We start from the raw sequence: 12,656 nt of genomic DNA on the forward strand, positions 1-12,656 counted from the left end.
TAGCTTTAAACACCATTTTCAAAGTAATTTTGAAGTATCCATCATTAAACACGAGTATTTATATTTTTCTCATATGTCCCTTTGGGTACTAATCTTTTTGTAAAAAAGGATCTGTTCTAGTTTGGGAGGTATAAAGATAAAATGTTAGATAAGTGACTCTAGAAAAAATTGTTCTGAGAAGTGGAAATAATGAAGATAATCTTTCCTTCACTTTACACCTTGTATTTGGATTTTCTGGTGTTTAAGAAGGTTAAAGTTCTACCTGGGGCTTTTTGAACTCCTGGGATATTAATAGATTGTCCATGTGTATTCTTCGAGGGTTTTTTTTGTGGAAATTACCTCGTGCTTCAACCTTTTCCTCAATAAAACAAGTAATAGAGCCTCTCTCCTTTTCTTCTCCCAGTTGTCTGTTTTCAAATAGATGGTAGGATATTAATGTACTAAGACCTGAAGTCTTCAGTCAAATTTGATTGAAATTGGCCAACATGTTCAAAAGCTATTAGAAATGGATTACTAAATATACCTTCACACACACCATGATAGTTTTGTGTAAGTAAAGTGCATTTCTCAAGGAAACCAAGGCAAAAATCATCTCTGAGCATAGTCAGAAGTATCTGTTCTAATGTTTAACAGAGACATTTTCATGTAAAAATGTCCAGTGTAAAGAATATATTCAGCATAGTCCTCTAAAAATCAATGATTCAACACCAAAAAGAGGAAATGAAATTGGGGGGAGGGAGGGGAGGGAGGGAAGCTATTTTAGTACAGTATAAAACATCAGTCAGTTTAGCATGCAGTCAGCAGTGCAGTCAGATTCATACTTTCACCCCATTTTAGTACAATTTCCTAGAAATATAGAAAAACAGATCAAATTCATATTAGAAGTGTTGCATTTAATTATAAACTAACAGAATGAGTGAAAGGAGTTTCATTGCTTTGCACTCTCCTGTCCAGAAATTCTCAAATCACTGAGGAACCTGTAGCCCTTCTGTCACTGCTCTAGATTGTCACTCTGACAAGGTAAGCATATGCTCCACTGCACCATGACAAGACATTTTGCTAATAGTACCTAAAATTCTGCACTTTTAATCCAAGATGGATTATCTGAGATGAAAACATATATTATAATAGTACATAAGATTTTTAAAATCTGAGATGAAATAAGTAAGGAAATGAGGAGTTAAGGGGAAAAAAATGTTCACCTAGGGAATGTTAAGTGGTCATCAAATGTAACTAATGTAACTAATTTGGACAGTTTAAATTTAGATATGGAGTGAGTTTTCTGTGGATGTCCTCCAGAAGATGATCTATCCTATCCGTCAATAGAAAGGATAAAGAAACCACCCCAAAAAAGACCTCCATGGAATATGGAAGACATTACTGAATAGACGTCTAGCATTATGACAACTAAAAAAAAATGAGAGTAAAGATCCTATCATTAGAGATAATGGAGAAGCCTTGTGAGAAAAAACCTTTCTCTAACCTGTATGCTCCCTTTCCAGGAAATCCATACTCTTCTAGTGCAAACTGTAATTCATATCACTATAGATTTATCTCTACATACTGCTTTCTTCTGTCAGCTATGCCCAATGTTAATGACTTTGACTTAAAAACCTAAACTCATCAGAGCCTTTCCATCGGCTCTGATGGCTGTTCTAAGCTCATTATGTTCAGCCATGTTGTGATATACTGATACACTGATAAATAAATAGAAACACATTACACTATTGTCTATACAATGTTTTTCTGGTTTTTTTTTTGTTTGTTTGTTTGTTTTAATTTTGATTTTTTGTTCCTTTGTGAGAACGTGAAAGATTAAGCCATACAGAAATCCATGTCTAATCTCTTTATGAAGTTGTCTGAGAAGATAGAAGGGTATTTTTGTCTGAAAACAGGATGATATCCTTTTATCAAGGCACAGTCCTGAATAACTTTATAGAAATAATCAGGATTATTCTGGATGTACCATGTTTTAGTAAAGAAAAAAATCTGATCCAGTGACTGGCATCTTGAATGAGAAGAGTGTTGGATGTCCTCAGCATCTTCCATGTTAGGATCAGTCAGTTTCTGTCCAACTTATTTCCTGGATGTTTTTCCTTCGTGTTCTAGTAGACTTTATGTGGGAGGGCTGGGGTAGAAAGCACTGCCATCAGGAGGGGAGTGTTCATTTTTGCATTCCTGAAAGTCACTGCTGGCTGTACTAAATGAAGATAATTGGTAGGAACTGATTAGTCTCATAGGAGGGCATTATTTAGGGTTGAGAACTTCTCACAAATTGTCCCTTCTGCACTTATTGCTTGAGAGGCGTAATCTCAGCGACCCCAACATTCACAGAACAGGAGATTGATTTCCTCCTTTTTTCTTTTTCTTTCCCCCCATCAAACTCTGCAGGTCAGTCCCACCCCAGGGTGCATCCGGGCGTTAATGAAGATGTTGTACTGCCCTTACTGCAGAGGACTTCCCACTGTGAAACCTTGCAACAACTATTGCCTCAATGTAATGAAGGGCTGCCTAGCAAATCAGGCTGATTTGGATACTGAGTGGAATCTGTTCATAGGTAAGAGGAGTTTAAATACTAGTGGAAGGAAATGCAGGTAATAGTAAACATCTTCAGAATTTTGTGAGGTTAGAAGTTTCTGTTGGTCAATATTTGCAATGAATCAATTGTAGATGCATCTCACTTTCTAATTGACCTTCTTGGCTTGCAGTAAAAAAAAAAAAAAAAAAAAAAAAAAAACACTTCCAACCTAGAGCCAATCATATTTCATATTTCAAAATGATTGGTTTGGTGTTCCAGGTTCTGAGCTGCTGAGCTGAATTATTATAAGATATGTGAAACATTGAGAAAGCTTTGGTTGAGGATATGATAACAAGCTTAACATGGCAGAAATAGCATGTACCACAACTGAAAACAAGGTTCTTGCAAGCTGATAATAATAAGCAAGATGATAACATCATATAAGATCCATTTAACATAAAATATAACAACTGCTTTTCTTGATTATGGTAGTATATTAGTATATAAGCAAAAAAATTTAAAAGTTACAAACATGCAAAATTATTAATTCCCTGTTCACAGTTAAAATATGTTAATGACTCAATTTCAGTTTGCTGAATAGAAAATATCAAACATACAAGCATAATGTTAGTATGGAGTATAGAGAATGTATTTAAGGAAAACTGCTATTACAGTTTTATTTATATAATTCTTCACTCAAGTAAACTAATAAACAAAGAAAGAAATGTCCTTTAATAGCCATTCAGATATCCTGGAGCAAAAGAACTCCCTGAAGAGTAATATTTAAAAAGAAATAAGGTCTTCAAATTGGTTCTGATCATACATAGTACAAGGATAGGGTGAGGAATTAGTGAAGGCTAATGATAATATAGAAAGAACAGAAGCAGCTAGTTACATCAACCCCTAATGAGCATCCTACGCTAAACTGTATTTTTGGAAAACAAAAGCAGATGGAAAACATGGCATAAAGCTCTTTTAATATAACTAAAGAAAGCAAATATTGTTTTCTACTCTTGGAAAGACAAAATATGAGCAGTCTTACTTTGCTAATTTCAAACCCCACTGACCAATGTGACACTGAAAGCACGACTCTGACTCACACATAGATTTTCAGTTTACTCATCACAGAAGTAGAAGATGGATAGGGAGAAGAAAACAGGATGAGAAAATGAATTAGAGTATGCAAAATGACAAACAGTATTAGGTGTGCTATAAAAATAGCATAAGCAGAAATGCAAATAACAATAATAAACAAGTGGTGCAAATTGACATGCATTCTCAGTCCCTTGTACTTGTTAAAGGAGCTGTCACAGGAAGCAACACTGTATGGAGGGGTACCTGTGGCATTACTGGTGTGAAAGGAGGAGTCAGTTCATCATCAGAAAGCTAAATATTAACTGATGGGAAAGCAATGCTGACCTATTAAATGTATAATGAAAACTACTTTCACTTTGATGATAAAGAGAAAGCTGAATTGTGACTAATTCTAATCAAAGAAAATGTAGGCTTTTAGAAATATATAGATATCTATAAATTAAAACAAGCAACAGAGTTTTTATTAAGGTAAGCACCTGTCCAAATCAAAAACTGGAATGTAAAATTTCATGTCTTAAGAGAAGATTTTCTTTTCTGGTACTTTGAATTCAGTGAGAGAGCTGGGCAGGGTAAGTATTGTTTTAAAGAAGTGTGGAAATGCTTACTGATTCAGACTTTCAAAGCCTTTGATGTGAAGCCCTTGTCTTCATCAATGTCTCTCACATTTTGATTGTTCCTGCTCTCAGAGAAGCAAAACTCCATAAAAGCTTGTATATTTTGTTAAAATATGGTGCTAATTTATTAAATACCATGTAAAACACTAATCACTTCCTAAAGGAAAGCAGACTGCTATGCAATTATCCCCTCAGGTCAGTGACGACAAGGCAGTATAAAGCACTAATACATCAAGACATGTTTTCTCTTTCTTCTACCTATACAACTTTCCCTGTACAAATTGATAGAAGAAGGAATAGAGAAGGTGAGATAGACATTTTCCTGTGTTTGGAAAAGGTATTCTGTTTTATCCCATTTTGTGAGACCTTTGACAGCTTTTCTGAGGATGAGGGTCCTTAGTCCTTCCTTTATAAAAGATTGAAATGCAGCAAGTTGTCTCTGCCTCTGACAGCTGTCAGAGGCTTTCTAATAACACATGCAATTCCCTTAGTACTAAACACAACAAAACTTCTACTCACTGAATTAAAACGAACGGCAGCACTTTACAGCACCACTGAGCTATGAAAGATTGGAAAGCATGCATGAGCAGTTTTTATTCCTGTTCCAATGTTAGGAACCATACACTAGGCAAAGAAATAATAATTTTGTGCACTAACAGTCCCTGCGTAGGCAGGAATCCCAAATGTTAGTGCATATTCATACACAACAAGATAAGTTTGCTTAGCTTAAAATCTGTGTATTGCAAGAACGTTTTGGCAAAAGTTAGTATTGGGAAAAAACTCTCAGATATGTTTGTTACTAACCAAGCAAATAGTATAATTTAGACTACATATTCTAGTATTGTTTTGTAGTTACTCTAATTGTCCAGCAACAACTAAAATCTACAAGTGAGGAGGAGCGGTGGAAAGTAAATGGGCTCTCTGACAACAGGATGTGTTAACATGTTCCACCTAGTTTATAACTGCAAAAGTCAGAACTGAAGTCACATTTATATAGCACTAATAAATCTTACATTCACTTTTAAAGCTAGGGAGAGTAGGACAACTTCCCCTAAACATCTGGTGCTTTCCAAGATTTTATAGACTGTGAAAATTGGTAAGAGGTTAAACAGCTGCAGCAGCATGACACACGGTTTATTATATTTTTCCTTTTTGTGTCACCTTAAGATCTGTGTCTTTTTTGTGTAACATTTCACTACAGGGGTTTTGTATTTTGTTTTCATTATTGCATAATAAAAGCCAAATGTAACACATCCTGTTCAAGCAGAATTCCTATGAATATCAGAATTTTGCATGACAAAAACAACAGTCATTAATAACTACATTATAATTACAAAACCATAATGATTAAATGCTTCTTCCAGGTACCTATAAAATATTTAAGAGATAAATCAGCCACACCAACTTCAAAAAATGTGTATTTTGAGAAAGCTTTCTTTTGATGTTTTGCCTCTTAGTTACCCCTCATAATGTCCTTTGCATCAGTCTCAGGCAAAGTTAGCAAAGGAAAGGTAAAAAGGATGAGTAGAGGAACTGCACTGCTAAGGAAGGAGATTGCCTCAGGGGAGGAGCTGACTGATTCAGTGGAATGGGGAAAAGAAGATTTTCTAGGTCCCATGTCCCAACAGATACAGTCAAAATTATACTTCTTTCCATGGAGCAATAGCAATTAACAGTGGTAAGGATCAAGGACCCCACCATTTTTTCCATCATGGAAACACAGAAGAGACAATGCTGAAGTTATTCCTACTTACAAAGATTTGAAAACTATCTATCTTCGGGAATTACATTCAATTTTAGTAACACTGTTACTCATCTTTCTTTAGCAACCCTTTATTTCAGTCCCCATTTCCATCTTGAGATTCTTTCAACTGCTCTTTGTCTCAGGCAGGCATGTCAGCCAAGGAACTAGCTCCCCTTAGTGGGCACGACAGTTTTCCTTGGTGCCCTCATTCAGCTTCAGAAGCAACACCTGCAGAAAGATTGTTTTCATGTAGGAACCTGCACCTCTTATTCTGATCATTGACTCAGGATGGCAAAATGGCTATAACCTATTTTCTTTCTGTAGGATTTCTTTCTCAGCCAGCAGTAGGTTTAACTTTCTTCTATCTTGAGACAAAAATGTAGATGAGACTAAATCTAAGTGAGACTGTGAGTCAAATATGATACCCCTATATTCAGATCAGAAAAATAGTAAAAATAAAGATACTTGCTTTAATCATGCCAATGATTGTACTTGGGTTTATTTTGTAGACATCTAAAATAAATCATAAATGCTCTGATACTGCATTTAGTAACAGTCTACAGTAATGTCGTGCCTGTTTAGATCATGTTTGCTTTGCTGCAATCTATGGAGGTTTGTCACTTTGTCACTACATGACTATTAATAGTAGCAGAAATTACAAGTTCAGTTTGTGTTTGTTTGTTTGTTTGTTTGTTTGTTTGTTTTTATGTATTTATTTATTGGTTGGTGTTTTTTCTAAGAACCACTGAACAGTAAATCAGTCATGTCTTGACTTTTCTCCTGTGTTTTAGTAGAAGGGAGACTGGGGTAAACACTTCAGGAGTTGTGCAGTAACAGAAATGTCCAAGTGGCTGTGGATCTGATTTCTTAAGGCACAGCTCAGGACCACATCCTTGTCTGTGAAAAAAAGCCAAGGGGATCCTGCACTAGTCCATGGTCACAACTGAATAGCAAGCTGTTTTGCTAGTAGTATATTCAATATTTGATAAGTTTTGTAGTGTAGCAAGGCAGATCCCTCTGTGATGTTCCCAAACTATAGTTTTCAAGGCCAGCAAAGCTAGCATCCAGGCTCAGAGAGCCAGAGCCATCTCTTACTGCCAGCATCCTGCTATCCAGCATCCACAGAAAATCATACCTTCAAGGTTTCAGCAAAAGCTTCTCCTGCCAGTCTTGAAGTTATTTCACTTACTGTCTGTGCAGCAGCTCTGAACTACTAATAAACTTTTTCATTGCTGTGCTTTAAAAATCTTTTTTTTTCCTCCCCATGAGTATGACTCAGACACTTACCTTAGGAGACCTCTTGAGATAGAGCATACCATGCAATCTCCATTATAGCAACTCAATCATTTTAAGTAAAACACCCCATCAAAACCTTAACTACTTACTCTTAATGAAAGCTTTAGAGTGATGAAAATATGCAATCAGTTTTATTTACTGCTTACAAAAGCCCTCAGGACTGTGTGTTTTCTCTGTTCCGTGTGCAAGCACAAGGATAAATATTTTCCTATTAAAGCTTCAAAAGACCACCCAGATCTGTTTCCTGTTACTAGCTTATTACGAGAATAACTGTGCTCTTCAAGAATCACATTGGTTCATGAAAAAAAAAAGAAAAAAATAGGAAAAATTCCTGCTCCTACTTGAGGATAGTAAGTAAGAGCTAAAAAAAGGATTTTATCAACTCTGGTTACCTGGCACTTGAATTTCTTCCCTCTGCCACCCTCAGCTGTAATCACTGTATGAAAGTATGCTGTGACATTTATTATATGTTAGCTTCTCTCAAGAACTCAGGGAGGAAAAAAAAAAATTGAGATCATTCCCTCCATGGAGAAGCACTGCAGAAGATTCCTGGTGTGCCATTTCTCCAAATTCAGAGTTTCTGGTAGAATTTTTTGCATTTTGACTTGATGGAGAGTGAGTACTTGCAAACAAAAAATAAAATTTCATATGAAAACTGATCACATTCACAGTTAGGGCAGCCTACAAATCAAAATGTATAAAGACTTACGTCCTGATTTTAGCTAGGATAGAGTTCATTTTCTTCCTTGTAGCTGGTACAGTGCTATGTTTGGGATTTAGGATGAGAATAATGCTGCTAACACACCAATGTTTTAGTTGTAGCAGAGCAGTGTTTACAGAGCCAAGGACTTTTCTGCTTCTAATGCTGTCCTGCCAGCAAGGAGGCTGGGAATGCACGAAGAGCTGGGAGAAGGCACAGCCAGGACAGCTGGCACAGGCTGGCCAGAGGGATATCCAATACCGTATGGTGCCATGGTGAACAATAAAACAGAGACTGCTGCTCAGGGTGTGCACCACTTGTTTTGTATATTCCTTTATCATTATTGCTATTACTATTACTATTATTATTATTTTCCCTTCCTTTTCTGTCCTATTAAACTGTCTTTATCTCAACCCATGATTTTTTAGGTTTTTTTTTTTAGATTCTTTCCCCCATCCCACTGGCAGGGGGAAGGTATGGTTGAAGCAAATGGCTGTGCCGTGTTTAGCTGCCAGGTTAAAGCACAACATCTTATTTTCAGTTAATCATTCAGGATCAAATCATCCTTTCTTGCTTTCTTCCTGAATTAAGAAATTTCTTAGAGAAAGTCTAGTGCCTCCAGAGATGGAGAAATAATATTTTCTTTAAGCCTCCTCTCTTTGTACACTATAGCAGTTATTATTTTACACTGATCACTATTCCCTTATTTGAGGTGGCAATGTTTGTTGGATAGCTGTAAAGGTTCTGGAGTGCAATCCTGATTATCAATGACAAAAAAAATGGTATCTGTAGTTTCAATTTTTTTTCTTCACTTAGCTTATCTTTCCCAAAAGAAGGGAAAATTGGTAGAATACTGTGTTGTGTGTTGCAACTGCAAATGCAGTTGCTCAAAAAGTTAAGAACTAGACTTGTGGACATAAACCTAATGTTCTTTATGGAAAATAAATAAATAAATAAATAAAAAGTATACTTTGAGCCCACTTGCCAGCACAATGTATTGACAGTCCCACTAAAAGGAATTTGCAGAGTTAACATAAAACAGTTATAACAGCTCAGGATAAAAAAAAAATGTAGTTAAACAAAACAGTGAGTCCAACTTGAAGAACTAGAAGATATCTAATTAAAATATTACAGCATTATAATTTTTAAATTCTCTAATTAGTAGCAGCCTTCACAATTTCCCCTTTGTTTTCCAGAAATACAAAATCACTGCCTATGGCCTGTGCTTGGGCAGAGCATATAGGAGCACCCCTGAAATACAGGGATTATCACTATTCACTGAGCAAAATAACAATGCATAGAAGAGGGAAACTATTTGCTCTTTCTCTGCTGTTTCTCTTTGCTCAGAAGCATAAAGTGCAACCTGGGCAAGTAATTCCTCAGATGGTAATGAATTCAACCTGAGAGAAGCTCTCTGAAGTTGAGGGACTGCCAGCAGCATGCAAATAACACTAGCACTTGCCTGCATCTTAAACTCTACTTACCCTGCTAAACCTCTGAACCTCCCCACTGGGGCAATACAATTTCTTGCAAACAGCTCACAGCATCCAGTGACTTGAATATTTGCTTTAGGATGTGTCACTGAGGAAGAAGGTTCTCTTCTGTGTTACTAAGGGGATCATCTGCTCTAGTTACAGCTTGAAGAGGGCTGGGGCTCATCTGGCTTGATCTTACTGTTTGTTGACACCACCAGCAGCTCTTCACTAGGACGATGCATCCTGGAAGGATGCTAATAGTGTCACTCAGGGGAATTCTCAAGAACTGTTAATACTGAAGAGGGGATTTAGATATCTGAAGATGCAAATGATTAGTTGAATGATAGCAGCTTCTTTGCTTAGCTTTAACTGGACTTATGGAAATGTAAATAATTATGTCACCTCTGCTAAGGACAGAAATGTGATAGCGTGTATGAAACATGTCATCTGTCATCATGCCACATGACAGCTGCAAATACAGGATCAAATTCAGCAGTCTTGGAATTCTGTCTTTGCCATCCTTATGCAATACACCTGAATTGTGTGATTTCTGAATTTGCAGGAAAACCTTCTCAAAGTTTGAAGTGGTATTGCATGCTCAGAGTTTTCACCAGACACAATGAGGCCCTAATTCAACTATAGCATTTACGTGCTACAGCTGAAGTATCATTTGAAAATAATTATACAGATCAGAATTGTCAAAAAAAAAAAAAAAAAGTCTAAAAGATTTTATAATGAAACTATAATACATAAGTGATGACTTTTTAGTTCCATTTTCAGTGCTTATCTCCAATTCCCTCAAATCACTACACATCAAAGTAAAATGACAGGCTAGTATACATACACTCCGTTTGGAGGTTTCAAGGAACAGCAAATTCCTGTATTTATATTCAGAAGTGCTGGGGAAGCTGTTTTGCTACTGCCCTTCAAAAGAGTCTGAATGAACACAGTGGTGTTATATGAGACCTCGTTCATTAGAAAGAGGAGAATGTGTTAATTATTAATTAATTGAATATTGCATGATTCAAACATTTTATTTTGTACTTTTCCAAGTCCATACTTGTACTGTCTCAGGAGAATTCTTGCTTTCAGAAGTGTAATAAACAGTACTGCTCTTTATGTCCTAGGTTGCCATGTATATTAACAGCTCCAAAGAGTTTTTTCTTCAGTGAAGGAATTGATCTTGCAATTAAATATTCTCATGTGGGCTACATCTCTGTTTACCTGTACAGGAAACCCTCAGGCAGTTCACTGTGCCAATCTCCCTATTTCATAGGCAAGGGACCAGCTGAGAAATACTGTGCCTTATAGCAGTCTGGTTTCTCTTCTGTTTTGGGGGACTTGGGGCACTCAGTCTCACTGGCATACGAAATGAGCGGGTGAATGGAGAGTACATCCAGACTCCAGCACTTGTTCTTGCTCGTGAGGTTCACTTACCAGAAAGAGCTACTTCAATGTAGGTGTTTGTTTTTTTTTTTGCAGGAATACAAAAGCAGCAGATGAATGTGTGACTTTTTTCCTCTTTCTGCAGAAGCAGAACATTTACAAAATGTTTTTTTGTTTGTTTGTTTGTTTTTTAATTGCTTTAAAGAAATATTTTAAAAGAAAAGGTCTTTCTATTCTGCTGCACAGATGACTTGTGGAACAAAATCAAGAGTCATAGTTCTGAATTTAGACTGTTTGAAGATAGTGAATGCAAGTATAATTTAGGATTTAATTAAAATACCGAACTGAGGAACCGTTTGTTGTTTCTAACTGTAGTTGGACAAACTGGAACACCATACATAAACTGCAGCTGATACCCGTCTCACATGTAAACATATGTGGTTAAACAGCCCGTTTGTATACCTTGCTCCTTCCCTTTTCAAAGTCTGTGCTTTGTGTAAGTAGTTTTTATTACCCTTTGGCAAGTAAAGAATTTAGAAGTAACTATTTTTGCAAGAATTATGTTGGTGAATGGAACACTTTCTTTACATATTACTGATATATATTGAAGGATAAAATCTGTTTTTTCTAAACAGAAATAAACAAAAATAAGTTTAATTTAAGAAAACTAATTAAGCCCTAGAGTAAGTACATTATTTTTAACAATATAAATAAATTTATATAAATTATTAATTAATTAAATATTTTAGTTTTCCATTTGCTCTGACCAATTGATTTACCAACTATTTCAGATTTTCTAAGGTCTGTATTAGAAATAAATGTCAAATTATATTCTCCATTATTCAAATAAATGTAATGTAGAGACGCAAGTAACTAAGAGCAATTTTTTTCACAGCAAGGAAACACACTACCTTACTACTGTCAGAAAACTTGGTAATATTTGAAAATGCTTTACTGTAGTTATTATACAATATTAACAAAAGATAATGGGTGCAAATCCTTGATCTTGATGATGTTAAAACAAAATGTTATTGACTTGCTTTGGGCTATTGCCTGATGAAGGTTAATTCATGAGGTATTTGGGCTTTTCCTAGTATCACTTATGTTATTTTATTCCTTGAATATGAGTAAGATTCAATATGACATTTCTGAAAGAATGAAAACTCAATCCGGAAAGAATGTAAATGTGTAGAAAAGCTCTAGTTTTGAGTTTAGACTCTTTTAGACCCTAGTAGTCTAAATCACTAAATTTCTTTACTTTCAACTGCTTATACAACTCTTTTTTGAGCAACAAATACATGATTGTATACTGTCAAAAGCTCTGAACCTTGTTAGCAATATGGCAAAAGCTCCTCAAATATTTAATTTTGTATGGCTATCATACTAAGGACATAAATTCCCTGATGTAAACAAAATATTCTCTTTTTTTTTTTTTTTTTTTTTTTTTTTCCTATGAATTCCCTTCTTGCAATATCCTTCCATTTCTTCTTATAAAGATTTTTATTTTTGTCCTGATGCATTAGTTAGTCAGGAAAACATACATCTTTCCTATTTTCTTTCTGCCTTACTGATGAAAAGTCTTACCAGTCAAGAAAGCTATTTTGGCCTAGAGTGATATGAAAGAGCTGGTATGGCCAAAATTCATTGAACATTTTTGCAGTGGTGAAATCTGAATGCATTCTGATGCATTTAGAAGGTAATATGAAGGTAATATGAAAAACTCAGCTCTTATATTTCTTAGTTCTCTGTGTCACCTACCCTGTAATACAGCATTCAACACCCCTTAATGTCATTTATATTGCAAGTTAACCTATGGGAGTTTAAACTC

The 12,656-nt window shown here is 35.6% G+C and overlaps 1 protein-coding gene across 1 annotated transcript in view; it reads left to right on the forward strand.

Moving 5' to 3' along the window:
* GPC6 (glypican 6) overlaps positions 1 to 12,656 on the forward strand; it is a gene marked incomplete at both ends in the record, with an annotated part of 808,075 nt that overhangs the window by 592,786 nt on the left and 202,633 nt on the right. The window contains one exon of the mRNA XM_084301144.1: positions 2,392 to 2,557. Within this exon, the coding sequence (XP_084157270.1) occupies positions 2,392 to 2,557 (166 nt within the window). The remainder of the gene's footprint in view (positions 1 to 2,391; positions 2,558 to 12,656) is intronic.

This window comes from Netta rufina (assembly GCF_964035555.1).
Source record: "Netta rufina genome assembly, chromosome: 1".
Taxonomy (NCBI): domain Eukaryota; kingdom Metazoa; phylum Chordata; class Aves; order Anseriformes; family Anatidae; genus Netta; species Netta rufina.